The sequence below is a fragment of the Engystomops pustulosus genome, chromosome 8, assembly GCF_040894005.1.
Source record: "Engystomops pustulosus chromosome 8, aEngPut4.maternal, whole genome shotgun sequence".
NCBI lineage: Eukaryota > Metazoa > Chordata > Amphibia > Anura > Leptodactylidae > Engystomops > Engystomops pustulosus.
The window spans coordinates 5,061,622-5,081,412 of record NC_092418.1 but is presented as its reverse complement, the minus strand read 5'-3'; the positions used below and the strand labels follow the sequence as shown (position 1 = coordinate 5,081,412).

The window sequence follows — 19,791 nt, the reverse complement described above, 5'->3', positions numbered from 1 at the left end:
GGTACAGCTCCTCTCTGTGCTGTATATAGGGTACAGCTCCTCACTGGGCTGTATATAGGGTACAGCTCCTCACTGTGCTGTATATAGGGTACAGCTTGTCACTGTGCTGTATATAGGGTACAGCTCCTCCCTGTGCTGTATATAGGGTACAGCTTGTCACTGTGCTGTATATAGGGTACAGCTCCTCCCTGTGCTGTATATAGGGTACAGCTTGTCACTGTGCTGTATATAGGGTACAGCTCCTCACTGTGCTGTGTATAGTGTACAGCTCCTCCCTGTGCTGTATATAGGGTACATCTCCTCACTGTGCTGTATATAGGGTACAGCTCCTCCCGGTGCTATATATAGGGTACATCTACTCACTGTGCTGTATATAGGGTACATCTCCTCACCGTGCTGTATATAGGGTACAGCTCCTCCCTGTGCTGTATATAGTGTACAGATCATCCCTGCACTGTATATAGGGGTACAGCTCCTCACTGCGCTGTATATAGGGTACAGCTCCTCCCTGTGCTGTATATAGGGTACAGCTCCTCACTGTGCTGTATATAGGGTTACAGCTCCTCACTGTGCTGTATATAGGGGTACAGCTCCTCCCTGTGCTGTATATAGTGTACAGCTCCTCACTGTGCTGTATATAGGATACAGCTCTTCACTGTGCTGTATATAGGGTACAGCTCCTCACTGTGTTCTATATAGGGTACAGCTCCTCACTGTGCTGTATATAGGGTACAGCTCCTCACTGTGCTTTATATAGGGTACAGCTCCTCCTGGTGCTGTATAAAGGGTACAGCTCCTCCCTGTGCTGTATATAGGGTGCGGCTCCTCCCTGTGCTGTTTATAGGGTACAGCTCCTCACTGTGCTGTATATAGGGTACAGCTCCTCACTGTGCTGTATATAGGGTACAGCTCCTCACTGTGCTGTATATAGGGGTACAGCTCCTCACTGTGCTGTTTATAGGGTAAAGCTCCTCCCTGGGCTGTATGTAGGGTACAGCTCCTCCCTGTGCTGTATATAGGGTACAGCTCCTCACTGTGCTGTATATAGGGTACAGCTCCTCACTGTGCTGGAATTTCGGTTATCAGAGAGCGGAGGTTAGCCAATTATCAGAGAGCGGAGGTTAGCCAATTATCAGAGAGCGGAGGTTAGCCAATTATCAGAGAGCGGAGGTTAGCCAATTATCAGAGAGTGGAGGTTAGCCAATTATCCGAGAGCGGAGGTTAGCCAATTATCCGAGAGCGGAGGTTAGCCAATTATCAGAGAGCGGAGGTTAGCCAATTTCAGTGAGCGGAGGTTACCCAATTATCAGAGAGCGGAGGTTACCCAATTATCAGAGAGCGGAGGTTAGCCAATTATCAGAGAGCGGAGGTTAGCCAATTATCAGAGAGCGGAGGTTAGCCAATTATCAGAGAGCGGAGGTTAGCCAATTATCAGAGAGCGGAGGTTACCCAATTATCAGAGAGCGGAGGTTAGCCAATTTCAGAGAGCGGAGGTTACCCAATTATCAGAGAGCGGAGGTTACCCAATTATCAGAGAGCGGAGGTTACCCAATTATCAGAGAGCGGAGGTTAGCCAATTATCAGAGAGCGGAGGTTAGCCAATTATCAGAGAGCGGAGGTTAGCCAATTATCAGAGAGCGGAGGTTAGCCAATTATCAGAGAGCGGAGGTTAGCCAATTATCAGAGAGCGGAGGTTAGCCAATTATCAGAGAGCGGAGGTTAGCCAATTATCAGAGAGCGGAGGTTAGCCAATTATCAGAGAGCGGAGGTTAGCCAATTATCAGAGAGCGGAGGTTAGCCAATTATCAGAGAGTGGAGGTTAGCCAATTATCAGAGAGCGGAGGTTAGCCAATTATCCGAGAGCGGAGGTTAGCCAATTATCCGAGAGCGGAGGTTAGCCAATTATCAGAGAGCGGAGGTTAGCCAATTATCCGAGAGCGGAGGTTAGCCAATTATCAGAGAGCGGAGGTTAGCCAATTTCAGAGAGCGGAGGTTACCCAATTATCAGAGAGCGGAGGTTACCCAATTATCAGAGAGCGGAGGTTAGCCAATTATCAGAGAGCGGAGGTTAGCCAATTATCAGAGAGCGGAGGTTAGCCAATTATCAGAGAGCGGAGGTTAGCCAATTATCAGAGAGCGGAGGTTAGCCAATTATCAGAGAGCGGAGGTTAGCCAATTATCAGAGAGCGGAGGTTAGCCAATTATCAGAGAGCGGAGGTTAGCCAATTATCAGAGAGCGGAGGTTAGCCAATTATCAGAGAGCGGAGGTTAGCCAATTATCAGAGAGCGGAGGTTAGCCAATTATCAGAGAGCGGAGGTTAGCCAATTATCAGAGAGCGGAGGTTAGCCAATTATCAGAGAGCGGAGGTTAGCCAATTATCAGAGAGCGGAGGTTAGCCAATTATCAGAGAGCGGAGGTTAGCCAATTATCAGAGAGCGGAGGTTAGCCAATTATCAGAGAGCGGAGGTTAGCCAATGATCAGAGAGCGGAGGTTACCCAATGATCAGAGAGCGGAGGATAGCCAATTATCAGAGAGCGGAGGATAGCCAATTATCAGAGAGCGGAGGATAGCCAATTATCAGAGAGCGGAGGTTAGCCAATGATCAGAGAGCGGAGGTTACCCAATGATCAGAGAGCGGAGGATAGCCAATTATCAGAGAGCGGAGGATAGCCAATTATCAGAGAGCGGAGGATAGCCAATTATCAGAGAGCGGAGGTTAGCCAATTATCAGAGAGCGGAGGTTAGCCAATTATCAGAGAGTGGAGGTTAGCCAATTATCAGAGAGCGAAGGTTAGCCAATTATCAGAGAGTGGAGGTTAGCCAATTATCAGAGAGCGGAGGTTAGCCTGTTTTGATTTTGGTCTCTTGATCTATCGCATTCCTTTCAAGATGTCTTGGTTAGTATTGCAATCTATCATTCTGGTCAGCATTCAAACTGGAGGATATTAGTAGGTTGGGGGAAGATTTCGGATTGGGGTAGGGCAGATTCATGTGCGGTATCTTTTACCTGCTGGTTTCCCCTCGTCTCCCTATACAACCTGTTTTGTGTATTGGTTCTCCGTATAAGATCCTGAGCTGACTTTGTTCGGCTCCCCTCTGTCTCTGTGCTAAAACCTAACGTCGCCCCCCCTTCCCCCCCTCATGTTTCACCACCTAGCGTGGCGTCCTCAGGGTTTCGGGGCAAATGCAGCTCCGGATGGCGTCTATGAGCCTTTTAAAGGCTTAATCGTGACGTCACTCTGTGGGCGTGTCTGTGTAGCTCCTCCAATCATCATTTCCGTTTGGGTACTTCCCCCTAGTTGTGATTGGTTCCCGTGCGTCCTGTATCTATGTCTGCTGCGCCTGCGTCCACCCCTGGTGCGCATGCACGGAGTTCACCGCGCGTAGATTCCGGTGTATCTCGTCCTCTCCCTGCTTGCGCGTGCGTCGATGCATGGATTAATTAGCTAAGCCCGTTACCCCTGATGAAGCCGTGTACTCGGCGAAACATGTTGGGGGGCTTTGGTAGCAAGATTTAATTAGCAGGGTGTGGTGTGAATGCATCCTTCAGGTGTATGAGACGACTGGGACTATGGATAATCAGTACATGCAGGGTGATGTAAGACAAGGCGGTACCACCTCTTAGGCGCTGACAAAGCGATACGTGTGGCACCAGCCTTAGGCGCTGACAAAGCAGTCCATTTTGTTGATAGGGCGATTGGGGATCATCTACCCACCATTCTTTAAGTTCCACAGTTGAAATCTCAAATATTGGGTCATACCATAAGGTCCCACGCAGAGTTACAGTGTAAATAAAAGATCTCCCCAGGAACCCACGTGGGCAATATGGTGGAAAAACCCTGTTGATCTGAGCAGGAGGTGCGAACTGCACATTTACCTGCATAGCAAAGATATATCTAACCCATATAGGAGCCTCACCTGACACTCGAAATCTATCATCCACAACTACAGTCTGCCCCAATAACACATGTGTGATACATATGACACCCAGTCTGGCGAATCCGGTAAGCAGTACTGGGATACGCTTACACGTGGCATTGATGCAACCCTGTGTAAATCACAAATTTTGTTCATCGCCTATTAATTTAATACTAATAAAGGTTAAGTTTTACTTCTTGGTTATGGTGCCTTAGGAGTGATGGGAACCTTTTGGAGACGTTGGGGGTCATTTACTAAGGGCCTGATTCGCATTTTCCCGACGTGTTACCCGAATATTTCCAATTTGCGCCGATTTTCCCTGTAGTGCCCCGGGATTTTGGAGCACACGATCGGATTGTGGCGCATCGGCGCTGGCATGCACACAACGGAAATCTGGGGGGGGGGGCGTGGCCAAACGAAAACCCGACGGATTTTTAAAAAACGCCGCATTTTTTCAAAAAAATGTGTCGCGAAAATTGCACTTACCTTCACTAAGCCCGGATCGGTGTATTCCAGTGCGTTCCAGGGAACTTCAGCGCATCAGCGGCACCTGGTGGACAGCGCAGGAACTACCTTAATAAATTCCGTCCGGACCCGAATCCACCGCAGAGAGCGCGCCGCTGGATCGCGAATGGGCTGGGTAAGTAAATCTGCCCCAGAGTGCCCAAACTACAACCAAAATCCACTTAATTACCGTGAAGTGCCAACATGGAATTTAAGGCAGTAACTTATTGCTACCTTTTCTTCCACATCTTTCAATCGTATCGGCCCCTGAGGCCACTAATACAGTTGAAAGAAGGTGGGCAAATTCAGACTCTCATTGTAGCTTCTCTGCAGGGTCTCTGTAAAGGAAGAATGGTGGGTCCAGCAGGAGGACCTCCAAAGGTATTGCAGTTCTGTCATCACCTTCTCACTTTTCCCGCAGTTCCTAACAGCCAATGAAGTGTCGCTTTAAATATAGCGCTGAGAGCAGCATCTCCTAAGTTGCCTGGGACATGGTGGATTTGGTGAACTCTGTCCTGAGGTGATGGTCTGAGTGCCCACGGAAATGGCTCCGAGTGCCACCTCTGGCACCAGTGCCATAGGTTTGCCACCACTGCCTTGGGGCACGTTAGCCCCATCTTGTAAAGTTTGAAAAATAACCTACCAAGTAGAGATTTCCCAATACTCGTAATTCAATGTAGTTATATCTTTATCATTATTGTTATTTCCTTATATTATTGTGGAAGTATTTTTGGGGGTGATTTGCCGGTGTGATTTCTGATATTATTATTTGTTCCTCTCTATATCGGGAGGAGGGCGCTAATGGGGGTGAATGAGGCTGCACCAGCAGATGAGTCAATTGTTTGACTTTTGTACATTTTGTATATAATATGGGGGGGGGGAATGGAAATAACTGGGATTATATTATTTCGGTTATTTTTATCAGTGTTACTATTGTTATCTTTTATAGAATTTTTTTTTTTTACTAGAAAGATCTGACGTTACATTCTGGTCTTACCATGGTTGATCCTTTGTTTAGCAATAATTGAGGGCGTTGGTCGCCTCGGTAATGGGACGTCTATAAGTCTCACACATGGAGAAAGGTTTGTTATAGTGACGGAGGATCAGCTCTGACTTCTGGACTTTCCTCCTGTGTCTATAGATTACAGCTTCAGTAGTTTCTATAGTATTGGTCACACTATTCAGCTGGAGCTTTATTGCTGCTCATGGGCATTGAGTAACATGTTTACTCCAGCTTCTAATGAAGCCCTGACTGGCAGGAGGCCACATACTGTATCAGGGCGGCTAATAGATTTCTGAGTTCTCCAAAACCACATGACTTACTGCTACCAGATTAAAATGCCGCACATATTAGTTGCCTTAGTTAACACCAGAAAAATGCGCCAAAACTCAAGTGCCTAATTTTTGCATCTAAAAACTTTCTTAAACTCTTGGTAAATGTGGCAAAAAACATTTAAGAAAGTTTTTTTTTTAATGCAAACTGTGACAAAGTTGATAAATCTGCCCCGATGGGGCTCATTTACTACGAAACCCGAATCGCTCTTTTTCGTCGGGTTTCCCGAAAATTACCGGTTTGCGCCGAATTGCCCCGGGTTTTTGGCACACGTGATCGGATTGTGTCACATTGGCGCCAGGTTGCATGCGACGGAAATCGTGGTGTGTGGCCGTTGGAAAACCCGACTGATTCTGAAAAACCACAGTATTTAAAAAAAAAAAAATGTGTCGCTTGACAAGTATCAGCATGTAGCAGGTTAGTTACCTTGTGTGGGCCTAATGGAAGCAGATAGTCCACACTTGATGATCCTTCCTGCACTCAGATGGTGAATCGTTTCCCAGGCAAAAGACGATGGGCACAAGGGGTGCTCTAATTATAATAGGTGCAGACACACCCCTGCGCACCCATAGGAGGGCTCTCGGGACCCTCCTACCTGGTATCAGGTCCAGGACCATGGAGGAGTTCTAGCTTCCCAATGGAAAGCCATTGGGTCAGGGTTCTGGTCTCTTTGTATCTCATTACATGATCTGCTTGCTATGTTCCCATTCAGAGATATTTATATCTCTGTGTCCAAGACTGTGAGAACCTCGTGAGATACAGGTGTGCGTTACCCTGACTGTACCGATTCCAAAAATGTGTCTGGCCTTGGTTTAGCATGGACCATAACTTCTTAAGCCCTGGAATAATCGCTAATGCTAGATTATAACTTATTGTGGCACTTGCAATTATTTTCCCCAATCTGCCCCCTTCACAGCATTAGGAAAGGGAGCGGCCAGCCAGGGGGTGGTCGTGGCCCCCGGGGACTGGACCGGCGTGGGGTGCTCCTGTCCCTGTGTCTGACCACTCGCTGCAGCAAGAAAATTTGATAAATATGATAAATGACCCCCTGTGAATTCTTTGGGTCATAGAAAAACTCGTGATTAACACAACAAGGAAATGAATGTTTCTACAAGTTTGGGGTAAAAGACCCGAATATATTAACTTGTCTTAGATCTTGTCTTTTTTAAATTTCTTCCCTTTTGAAATAAATGTTATTTAATAGGAAACATCTGAAATCTCATGTGCAATAAATATATGAGACGTGTAACTTACAGTCACCCAAAGGCAGGAGCTGGATGGGCACAAAGATAATGGGAAGAGCAGCCGCCTACTGAACTCTGTTTCCAATTTTGGCCAAAAGTAAAGTTATTGGGGGGGGGGGGATTTATCACCACTTTGTGTGTCTAAAAAATTAACAAAACTTCCCCATTTCTGTTCCCTCCTGTTCCAGCCCTTCTCCAAAATGTTTTATCAGGAACAGAAAGAAATGTCCTAAAATTAAAACCTTGTAAATGTTAAAATGTTGAGACACTGCTAAAGTGTAAAATATCTTTCAGTGACCGCCAACGTCTACTGGTCGTGGAGGTCTAGTCAGAAGATGTTTTCCCTCTGTTCTCCTCCACCAATCCTCCTGCGTAGAGGAAACTCCTCCCACCAGATCTGAAATATAACATTTCTGGACCCGTGCTTCCTCCTCGATCAACGTTATCCAAAAATTCAACCTCTAGTCCCTTTTCTCCCTCAATGTTCCATTGTCTTTTTTTTTACTTTTTACCAACTCACTAGAACTGTTCAACTATTGATATAACAATGTTTCCGTATTCTGAAAGGACCAGTGCTCAGAATATGTAAAATTGGGTCAAAAGTATCTTTTTTATTCATGTAATATTATCCACTTTCTAATAAAAGGAATTTTCAGACAAAGAAAACCTTATAGACATGTAACCTCTCACCACCGCGGCTACGAGCTAGAGGCGTCATTTTGCCTGATCGGTGGCACCTCCTGCACCTGAATCCTGGACCCAAACCTAAAAAACTAATCCCACTCATCTGTTCTCTTCTCGTCTTTTGTCAGTGGGCGATCAGGATCGACTTAATATTCATGTATTAAAATTCTATCATGAAAAGAACCTAAACTCGTAGTGCAGAAGTCATCAGGGCCGTCCGACCTTTGGTCTTGGTAAATGTCCACAAGATGCGTGAGATAATCTGGGCTCTGCCACCAGAATGAAATGAGGTCAGAACTGATGGAGATATCACATGAAGTCTCTTCTGGTCTCCTGGTGGAGACTATGTTCAGTATAGTGGACCGGGGTGTCCATGCCCCGACCCTGTAGTGCCGAAATCTCTGAAAGAGCGTCATGCGTCATAGAAAACCAAAAAACATTACGGAAACTTGGCTTTTTACATGCCTTGCCCTCCAGAATACATGGCATAGTAAATGTCCCCCAATCTGAAGAAGATCCTATCCTAGTCTTTGTAATTCCAGCCAATAAGACTTTGTAGATAATGATACAGTAATTACACAGCATAAAAGATGATCGTGAAGACCATAGAGGAACGTCCATCGTCAAAGGGTGATTTATAATTTATTCTTTACTGATGTGATAAGTTATTGATTATTGATGGACTCACCAGAAGCTTGGAGCACTGGGCACCTCCAGACCTCAATAAACCTCTGGTGGCTTTTTTCAGTTTTGCGTTACCGGTTATCATCACGAGGGCTTGTAATGTCGGGTAAACGAGTGTAACATACCAGCAACACAAAACGACATAATCCTGAAAATTGAACGATCTCATCACAACTATCAGAGAAGCCACATTGTAGACGGAGTACACGGTCACCAGGAGGACCATGGTCCTGACCGCTGTTATATGGGCCTGAGTCTGAGGACGAGAAGAGCTACCGATACCGATGCTCATCGTCTTCACGTGTCGGCACAGTGAGCACAGAGTCAGCCCTATAGAAAGCAGAGTTAATGTAAGTGTGATTGTACCCCCCAGGATTGATGTTATCAGATATGGAGATGTTATAACAATGGAGCGAATTTCCACTGTATAATTGTAGGTGGCATTTCCAAAATTTTTCTGATGGATTTCTGGATAAATGTTCCAGAATGATGGAAGAGCAAAAATTAAAGATACAGCAATGGACATCACCAGGAGCTTCGGGAGAAGGTCAGATATCCTCGTCTTCAAAGCCAAGAGGAGGCCTCCAGAGAAACTGACAATTCTCATGTAATAGTAGACGGAGAGCCAAGCGGTGAACCAAATATTACAGGAAACAAGGAAAACGAATCCACATATTATTTTTATACGAATGGGATTAAAACTGTCATAATACCCCATAGTGAGGCAGGAGACATCGATGCAGAACAGATTCTGCATCACAGCATTTAGCAGAGCCATGAAGCTGAGGATCTGGTCAGGGAGGCTTAGGTGGACTCCTCGTCTCCAGTCCCTCAGGTTCACCCACACAATCCATGAGTTACATCCGACCCCCAGGACTTCAGCAACAAAACTCGCTAACGTGCAGATGAGCATCACAACTGCGTCGTACATTCTTCTATTTTCTGTGGATTCCCAACGTAAATGGATCAGGACAAGCGGCTCGAGGAAGATGACCAAGATTTATGGTCCTGAAGCTCCATGCAAACCACTTCATTTGTGTTACTTATTTGCATTCACAATCTCCGAACGGCTGTAAAAGTATATTTGGGATTTACATGATATTTAGTTACCATATATACTCGAGTATAAGCCTAGTTTTTCAGCACAAAAAAATGTGCTGAAAACCCAAACTCGGCTTATACTCGAGTAAAAAAAATTTACCCGGTTTTACCGGGTTTTTGTGGTAAAATTAGGGGCGTCGGCTTATACTTGGGTCGGCTTATACTTGAGTATATACAGTATTCTGACTTCTTAAACACTGATCTACCTCTTCCCCTGGAGATGAGGTACAAGAGACGCTGTCGCTCCATTTAGCTCAAGACCTTTCCAGTTCCTAAAAAATCTAAAGAGGGCAAATCCTACATCAATAAGGTGCCGGGTCCTCAATCACTTTCTCTTTATTGTAAAGTTTATAATGTTGAAAATTCATCCACTTTCCACACGTGACACGTAATTCTACAAAGGCTTCAGGCGCCGGTAATAAAGACGTAAAATAGAGGAAAAAGAATAAAATACCAACAAAATGACATGAAAATGGCCCCAAAATGGAAGATTTTTGAAAGTTGCTAAATGCCGGCTGGGTAAACGGACACTGGAGACACAATGGTCCTAGTGTCCTTACAGAAGTCTACGGACCTCCGATTTATTCATCTTCCTCCTCTTTCTCCTGCTTTCCATAACCCCAGTATATAGCCTATAGCCGCTGTCCCCCCAGTATATAGCCCATTTCTCCTGCCTCTAGTATATAGCCTGCAGCCCCTGCCCCCAGTATATAGCCTGCTTCCCCTGCCCCCAATATATAGCCTGCAGGCCCTGCCCCCCAGTATATAGCTTGCTAACCCTGCCCCCCAGTATACAGCGTGCTTTCCCTGCCCCCCAGTATATAACCTGCAGGCCCTGTCCCCCAGTATACAGCCTGCTTTCCCTGCCCCCCAGTATATAGCCTGCAGCCACTGCACCCCAGTATATAGCCTGCAGCCACTGCACCCCAGTATATAGCCTGCAGCCCCTGACCCCCAGTATATAGCCTGCAGCCACTGCACCCCAGTATATAGCCTGCAGCCCCTTCCCCCCAGTATATAGCCTGCTTCCCCTGCCCCCCAGTATATAGCCTGCAGCCACTGCACCCCAGTATATAGCCTGCTTCCCCTGCCCCCCAGTATATAGCCTGCAGCCACTGCACCCCAGTATATAGCCTGCTTTCCATAACCCCCAGTATATAGCCTGCTTTCTATAACCCCCAGTATATAGCCTGCAGCCCTGCCCCCCAGTATATAGCCTGTAGCCCCCGCCCCCCCCCCAGTATATCGCCCATTTCTCCTGCCTCTAGTATATAGCCTGCAGCAACTGCACCCCAGTATATAGCCTGTAGCCTCTGCCCCCCAGTATATAGCCTGTAGCCCCTGCCCCCCAGTATATAGCCCATTTCTCCTGCCTCTGGTATATAGCCTGCAGCCACTGCACCCCAGTATATAGCCTGTAGCCTCTGCCCCCCAGTATATAGCCTGCAGCCCCTGCTCCCAGCATAAAGCCTGTAGCCTCTGCCCCCCAGTATATAGCCTGCAGCCCCTGCTCCCAGCATAAAGCCTGTAGCCCCTGCCCCCCAGTATATAGCCTGCAGCCCCTGCTCCTAGCATAAAGCTTGTAGCCTCTGCCCCCCAGTATATAGCCTGCAGCCCCTGCTCCCAGCATAAAGCTTGTAGCCCCTGCCCCCCAGTATATAGCCCATTTCTCCTGCCTCTAGTACAGGGGCCAGGAACCTTCTTGACTGAGAGAGCCATTAACACCACATATTTTAAAATGTTATTCCGTAAGAGCCGTACAATATGCACATGCCCCCCAGTAGATTGGTAGTCTCAGTGTCAAGGGTCCCCCTGCAATCTACTTCTCGGATCGAAGGGACACCCGTGCCCCTCTCTGTGGCCCCTCTCCTTTCCGAACTCACTCACTTCTCCACGTTCCAGCTCCCATCCCGGCTGGCCAGCACGCCGGCACCCACAGATTTAAAGGGCCAGCTCGCACTGATTGTCGCTACCCACTTCCCAGGATCCTATAAAGACGGTGGCTCCCAGCATTCACTGCTAGATCTTAGTTCTTCATGCCTTTGTGGAAGCTTTCCACAGTGTTTCCTTCCCAATTATTGACCTCCCGTTGTGACCTTGGACCTGTTCCTGATTCTGCTCTTTCGCTGCCAGCCCTGACCTCCTGACCGTCCCCGACCTCGCATCATTGCCACCTGCCTTGACAGTCTGCCTGTTTGTGACCACGAGGCTGCCTAGAGATCCTGTATCTTGACCTTGGCTGCCACCGTGGACAAGTTGCACCTGTGGAATGACCTGATTGTACCACGCTGTAGCAAGACCATCCTGCTTTGCAGCGTGCTCTGCTGCCACTTTGATTCCAGTCCAAGGTGTCTGCTTATATCATCATCCGCGGTGGTCCAGGGGCTTACTACTCCAAATCCTGACACCCACCACAAGCCTCCCAGTAGATAGGTAGCCACAGCAAAAAAAAAAACCAAAAAAAACGAATATTCACTTCCCAGCACTCCCTGCAGCCAGCTCCCCATTAGGGCAGCGATGGCACCTGGGTTGCGCAAAGGACGTTGGCAGCGGTAACATCGCTGCCTGTGTCCAGTGATCAGCCTAAGAGACACAGCAGCCATCACTATTTATTAAAGATCTGCCTGAGAGCCAGATGCAGCCAACAAAAGAGCCACATCTGGCTCCCGAGCCATAGGTTCCCTACCTCTGCTCTAGTATATAGCCATCAGCCCCTGCCCCATACCCCAGTGTATAGCAGCACCTGCCACTCCCCAACCAAAAAAAAAGTGTACTCACCCTCCGACGCCGCTCTGGCAGGTCCTCTTCTAGCCACTGATGCTCTGGCATCGGCTCCGTCGCACGCACCATGACGTCAGCCGCTCGCTGTTCAGCGCAGAAATTTGTATCACATGAAGAATAGTGCGGTCTTTCTTACACCTTGTGTGTCATGTACAGCAGTTTTGTGTAACATTATAAGGCCAAATAATTACAATAAGTCATTTATTCTTTACACCTTTGGTTTCTCGTTCATCAGTGATGGACTCGTGAGGCGTGGGGTGCAGCCAGTACCTCCCGGCCTCAGGAAACCTCTGGTGGCCTTTTTCAGCTTTGAGTTACCGGTTATCATCACCAGCGCTTGACATTTTGGATAAATAATGATAAAATACCAACAGAATAACGTTAAGTAATCACCTGCAATGAAGGTTTTTTCCACAATATAGAAAGAAGCTGCGCTAAAGGCCGTGTGCAGGGTGACCAGGAGGACCATGGTCCTGACCGCTGTTATGTGGGCCTGTACATTGGAGAAGCTTCCATCACTGGTGTTCATCCTCTTCACGTGTCTCCACAGTGAGCACAGAGTCAGTCCTATAGAAAGCAGAGTCAATGTGAAGGTGACGAAACCCCCCAGACCTGCTGTGATGAGAAATGGAGATTTTATTACAATGTAGGGAATTTCTACTGTATAATTGTAGGTGGCGTTTCCAATAGTTTCTCCAGTTATTTCAGGGTAAATGTTCAAGGACGATAGAAGACCAACTATGAAAGATTCAGCAATGGACATCACCAGGAGCTTCGGGAGAAGGTCAGATATCCTCATCTTCAAAGCCAAGAGGAGGCCTCCAGAGAAACTGACAATTCTCATGTAATAGTAGACGGAGAGCCAAGCGGTGAACCAAAGGTTACAGGAAACAAGGAAAATTAAGATGCTCACGACTTTGAGATGAATCGGGTGGAATTTATCATAATACCCCGTAGTGAGGCAGGAGACATCGAAGCAGAACAGATTCTGCATCACAGCATTCAGCAGAGCCATGAAGCTGAGGATCTGGTCAGGGAGGCTTAGGTGGACTCCTCGTCTCCAGTCCCTCAGGTTCACCCACACAATCCATGAGTTACATCCGACCCCCAGGACTCCAGCAACAAAACTTACTAACATGGTTATTGGAAAAAGAACGGATTCATCCGTAATCTTCATTCTGCTCTCAATGGATCAGGACAAGTGGCTTGTGCAGGACGACTATGACCTTATGGTCCATGTAGCTCCATGCAAACCAGTTCATTTGTTTCTCTTGACGTTTTTCCTTGAACCTTCTGGTCTCCTGATTTGTATTGTCTCCTTATTACAATAAGGGATTACACCGCAGCACAGGACATTTCCATGATTTTCATAAAGGATTCCAGAGTTATCACGGGTTCAAATAGAAGAAGAGAACTTTCCGCGAGTTTCGGGAGCACTCAGTTTTCTTCTTCTGTCTCCAGGAGACCCTTCGCAAAATCTATTATAATCCCCTGATATATTCCAACAATTTCTAGAGCTCTCCTCGACCAAGGAGGTCCTTCAACCCTCAACCTCACTCCTTACATTAGAAATGTGTTCATTAGCCGCTCCTGTTGCTCCCTCCAACATATAAAACAAGATAGAAGGTAGAAAAAGCAACGTGTGAACTCTTTAAATGCTTCTGGTATTCAAATGATCAGTGATAGATTTACAAAAAGCTCGATGCCCCGGGTACCTCCATCGCCTCAATAAACCTCTGGTGGCTTTTTTCTATTTTGAATTGCCGGTTATTATCATGAGGGCTTGTAATGTAGGTAAAAAACTGTAAAATACCAACACAACATTACATAATCCACAAAATGTAATGATCTCCTCACAACATAGAGAGAAGCCACATTCTAGAAATGTTCACAGTCTCCTAGTATATAGCCAGCCAGCCCCCTGTACTATATAGTCTGCCCAGCCCCTGTAGTATACTGCCTGCCACGTAGGTCTTCTTCTGTCTCCGATGCTCCGTGCTGCCTTGGGTCCTTCGATCCTCTTCGGATTCTTCGGCTTGCGAACGTTATTGTTTGTGAGCTGCCGGTACCCGAAGAGGAGCGGAACTTCCCGAAGAGGAGCCGAAGAGGAGCAGAAGAACCCAAAGAGGATCCGAAGGACCCGAGGCTGCACCAGATCATCGAAACAAGCATAGGACCTACGGGTGACGTCGGAAAGGTAAGTTTTGACTCAAGTATAAGCCGAGTTAGGGTTTTTGAGCACACATTTTGTGCTGAAAAACCTCGGCTTATAAAGGAAAAAACAGAGCAACATAGTTTTTATAGTATTTCACGTGACTGTTGTGGCCACGTGACCAATGTGGACATGTGACTGGTGTGGAGATGTGACTGATGTGGAGATATGACTGGTGCTGAGATGTGACTGATGTGGAGATGTGACTGATGTGGACATGTGACTGGTGTGGAGATGTGACTGATGTGGAGATATTACTGGTGCGGAGATGTGACTGGTGTGGAGATGTGACTGATGTGGACATGTGACTGGTGTGGAGATGTGACTGATGTGGACATGTGACTGGTGTGGAGATGTGACTGATGTGGAGATATGACTGGTGCTGAGATGTGACTGATGTGGAGATGTGACTGATGTGGAGATATTACTGGTGCGGAGATGTGACTGGTGTGGAGATGTGACTGATGTGGACATGTGACTGGTGTGGAGATGTGACTGATGTGGAGATATTACTGGTGCGGAGATGTGACTGGTGTGGAGATGTGACTGATGTGGACATGTGACTGGTGTGGAGATGTGACTGATGTGGAGATATTACTGGTGCGGAGATGTGACTGGTGTGGAGATGTGACTGATGTGGAGATGTGACTGGTGTGGAGATGTGACTGATGTGGAGATATTACTGGTGCGGAGATGTGACTGGTGTGGAGATGTGACTGATGTGGACATGTGACTGGTGTGGAGATGTGACTGATGTGGAGATATTACTGGTGCGGAGATGTGACTGGTGTGGAGATGTGACTGATGTGGACATGTGACTGGTGTGGAGATGTGACTGATGTGGACATGTGACTGGTGTGGAGATGTGACTGATGTGGAGATATTACTGGTGCGGAGATGTGACTGGTGTGGAGATGTGACTGATGTGGACATGTGACTGGTGTGGAGATATTACTGGTGCGGAGATGTGACTGGTGTGGAGATGTGACTGATGTGGAGATGTGACTGGTGTGGAGATGTGACTGATGTGGAGATATTACTGGTGCGGAGATGTGACTGGTGTGGAGATGTGACTGATGTGGACATGTGACTGGTGTGGAGATGTGACTGATGTGGAGATATTACTGGTGCGGAGATGTGACTGGTGTGGAGATGTGACTGATGTGGACATGTGACTGGTGTGGAGATGTGACTGATGTGGACATGTGACTGGTGTGGAGATGTGACTGATGTGGAGATATTACTGGTGCGGAGATGTGACTGGTGTGGAGATGTGACTGATGTGGACATGTGACTGGTGTGGAGATGTGACTGATGTGGAGATATTACTGGTGTGGAGATGTGACTGATGTGGACATGTGACTGGTGTGGAGATGTGACTGATGTGGAGATGTGACTGATGTGGACAAATGTAAACTCCCCTCAGGTGGACTCCTTGTCTCCAGTACTTCCGGATTACCCACAATCCATGAGTCACATCTGACCCCGAGGACTCCAGCAACAAAACTCACTAACTTACTGCTCAACTGGAGAACTGAGTCCTATGTCCTGCAGATTTCTGCCTTATATGGGTTGTGATGAGGATGACTCGTAGAGGATGACTATAATTTATGCTCACTTAAGCTCCATGCAAATGGTTCATTTGTTTCTCTTATTGTACTTGGTGCCTTCTTGTCTACAGATTTACATTCATAACTTTATGTACTGAGGGATTACACAGCGAAACGCTACAAAAACAGGAAATTTGCATGTGGGATAAGTTGTGCACATAACATATCGACAACCTTGTGCCCAGAAGGTCATTCGTGATCAACCAGCCCACATACACTGGATCGGGATACGTAGTTTATACTGGATCCTGACTTTATGATCAATGGATGTAAATCTCTTTATGGACAATTTTGGAGAAAGAACAGAGATTCTAAATGTATTTCTGGCTTTGTAGCAGCTGTAATGGTCCTGTCGTGATGACCAAGCACGGTAAACCTTGTGCTATTCAGGCAACATCCCATCAAGGACGAGCCATCATCACCTTCCCCATCTATAACTCTCTGTAATAGGAATGGGCGGCTCCATTGGTATAGTTGGGATTTTCTTTGTGCCATCACCATTCCGAAAATATCCATGTCCATTTTTGAGGACCCTGACATTCAGCGCCAGACCCCCCCATTCCAGAAGTACATTGTACCCGGTGGAATAATATATATTATATGATGTAAGACGCCGGAGGTGGTGAAAGGTTCTAGATGAAGTGGCAGAAACTTGTGTAAGAATGTATGAAGGGAATCTAGTAGACTCCAATCTTAGGCTCTCCATCTGTTCCATGACGACATCTCCCAACACAACTTAGATTGTCATACAATTATTTAGAATCTATGAGAAACATAAACAAAAATAGCAAATAATTTCTAATAATTGACTCCTAATGACTAAGTCTACTGTATACGGCTACGCGGGCAATGATGGTCCATTCTGGTGGCATCTGAAGGACCCGAGGCTTAACATGTTCTTTATGGCTTCTCTCAGTTTAGAGTTGCCTGTTATGATAACCAGGGCTTGTAGGGTGGGATAGAGAAGGCTAATATACCAACAAAATAGCATCACAGCGTCATTGAAATTGAATGTCCTTGAAAGCTGATAAATTGCTGCTGTAAGTAGACAAGTGTGAACAGACACTAGAAGCCCCATGGTCCTGGCCGCCCTCACGTGGGCTTGTGTCTGAGGATGACAAGAGGCTGATTTATTCTCTTTCATTCTCTTAATGTGTCTCCAGAGGGAGCTCAGAGTCAATACTATAGGGATAAGAGTCAATATGAGTGGTAAGATACTCCCTACAAAGGCAGCTGTGACGTACGCAGATGATACCGAGAGAGAAGATCGAGACATTGTGCGATTGTGCGCAGAGTTTCCAAAAATATCTACAACTCTCACAGGATGAATGTTCCAAAATGATAGAAGACCCAAAAGGAATGAAGCTCCAGTAGACACCACAAGGAGATTTGGTAAAAATCTAGAAATCCTCACTTTGCAAAGTGAAAGGATTCGACCTGTAAAATGTACAATTCTGAAGCAATAGTAGATGGAAAGCCAAGCCGTGAGCCAGACATTGGTGGACACGAGGAAAATCGAGAGCCCCAGAAACCGGATGTGGATCTGGTCATACGTTGAGTAAAGTTTGGTCTGAATTGATGACATGTCCAAAGACAAGACAAGCTGCAGTGTGATATTAATGAGACCCATGAAGGTGAGGATCAGGTCCGGTGGACTCAGGTGGGAGACTCCCCTCCAGTCTTTAGAGCTGACGTGAACAATCCATGAATTGAAGACAAGTCCAGATACTCCAGCACCGATGCCCACTAATAGCTTGACTCCTAACAGAGGATCCATAGCGCTGGTTCTCCAGGGTCTTCCCCTACGTGATGGCAGGTGCTCGCTTTGTGTGTTGTCAAACTGAATGTAAAGCATCGGGTGTGGCTTCTCCTTGGTTTTGCATCTACTACGGAGGAATTCCATGTAGCTGATCCATGATGAATTATTCTATATCTATTATCCTACACACATATATAGTGCACATCTACTGCAGTACAGGGCTGGGCCGGCAGCTCAGATAAGTCGACTACTTGCAGTCTCCCCCATGTGGTCAGCAACTACTGGGCTGCATGATGTCAGATCTGTGGCCTCTGACCCTCCCGGGATAAGAAGACTGCCTGATAGTGAGTATAGACATGTGTGTATAAATGTATGGATGTATATGTGATGTATGTATATTGTATAAGAGTCTTTGTATATATTTTATGTGTCAATATCCTGTATGGGTGCATGTGTGTGTGTATATGGTGAGTGTGTATTTGTGTATATGGTGTGTGTATATGCTGTATATGATGTATGGGTCTATTTGTGTGTGTATGCTGTGTGTATTATTATATATGCTTTATGGTGTGTATGTGTATGGTATGTGTGGTACTGTATGTATTTGTGTGTATGCTGTGTGTGTATATATGGTGTATGTTTGTGTGTATATCTTGTGTTAGTACTGTATACATTTGTGTATTTTGGTGTGCATGCCTAGTATGTACATGATCTATATATATATATATATATATATATATATATATATATATATATATAATATATATATATATACGTACATATGAGCACATTACTGTAGAACTGTATCAGTATATCTAAATCTCTGTGGCCTGTCCGGTGATGTGTGGTCCGTGTGGCCTGTCCGGTGATGTGTGGTCTGTCCGGTGATGTGGGGTCTGTCCGGTGACGTGTAGTCTGTCCGGTGACGTGTAGTCTGTCCGGTGACGTGTGGTCTGTCCGGTGACGTGTGGTCTGTCCGGTGACGTGTGGTCTGTCCGGTGATGTGGGGTCTGTCCGGTGATGTGTGGTCTGTCCGGTGATGTGTGGTCTGTCCGGTGATGTGTGGTCTGTCCGGTGACGTGGGGTCTGTCCGGTGACGTGTGGTCTGTCCGGTGACGTGTGGTCTGTCCGGTGATGTGGGGTCTGTCCGGTGACGTGTGGTCTGTCCGGTGATGTGTGGTCTGTCCGGTGATGTGGGGTCTGTCCGGTGATGTGTGGTCTGTCCGGTGATGTGTGGTCTGTCCGGTGATGTGTGGTCTGTCCGGTGATGTGTGGTCTGTCCGGTGATGTGGGGTCTGTCCGGTGATGTGGGGTCTGTCCGGTGACGTGTGGCCTGTCCGGTGATGTGTGGTCTGTCCGGTGATGTGGGGTCTGTCCGGTGACGTGTGGTCTGTCCGGTGACGTGTGGTCTGTCCGGTGATGTGGGGTCTGTCCGGTGATGTGGGGTCTGTCCGGTGACGTGTGGTCTGTCCGGTGACGTGTGGTCTGTCCGGTGATGTGTGGTCTGTCCGGTGATGTGTGGTCTGTCCGGTGATGTGTGGTCTGTCCGGTGATGTGTGGTCTGTCCGGTGACGTGTGGTCTGTCCGGTGACGTGTGGTCTGTCCGGTGACGTGTGGTCTGTCCGGTGACGTGTGGTCTGTCCGGTGACGTGTGGTCTGTCCGGTGATGTGTGGTCTGTCCGGTGATGTGTCGTCTGTCCGGTGATGTGTGGTCTGTCCGGTGACGTGTAGTCTGTCCGGTGATGTGGGGTCTGTCCGGTGATGTGTATATGTGTATAAGGCAAACCGTGTCCCTGTCAGAAGCTTCTACACCTCGGCTCTTGTTATTGTCTTAGTCTTGGTCTTACAATTTCCCCCAAGATCCTCTGTAACTACAGTTTTTCCCAATGTTTTCCTATGATGTCCAAGAATGTATCGCATTTAAAAGTGTAAAATATCTTCTCCTTAACCTCAGGCTCC

General features: G+C 46.9%; 3 protein-coding genes across 3 annotated transcripts; all 3 read right to left on the bottom strand.

Moving 5' to 3' along the window:
- Positions 1 to 8,334: 8,334 nt before the first annotated feature.
- On the bottom strand, positions 8,335 to 9,300 carry LOC140075683 (taste receptor type 2 member 4-like). The gene has a single exon (XM_072121855.1). The coding sequence runs from the start codon at positions 9,298 to 9,300 to the stop codon at positions 8,335 to 8,337; it is 966 nt and encodes a 321-aa protein (XP_071977956.1).
- Positions 9,301 to 12,459: 3,159 nt separating this feature from the next.
- Positions 12,460 to 13,428, bottom strand: LOC140075681 (taste receptor type 2 member 140-like). The gene has a single exon (XM_072121853.1). The coding sequence runs from the start codon at positions 13,426 to 13,428 to the stop codon at positions 12,460 to 12,462; it is 969 nt and encodes a 322-aa protein (XP_071977954.1).
- A 3,483-nt stretch (positions 13,429 to 16,911) lies between these two features.
- On the bottom strand, positions 16,912 to 17,976 carry LOC140075680 (taste receptor type 2 member 40-like). The gene has a single exon (XM_072121852.1). The coding sequence runs from the start codon at positions 17,974 to 17,976 to the stop codon at positions 16,912 to 16,914; it is 1,065 nt and encodes a 354-aa protein (XP_071977953.1).
- Positions 17,977 to 19,791: the final 1,815 nt, after the last annotated feature.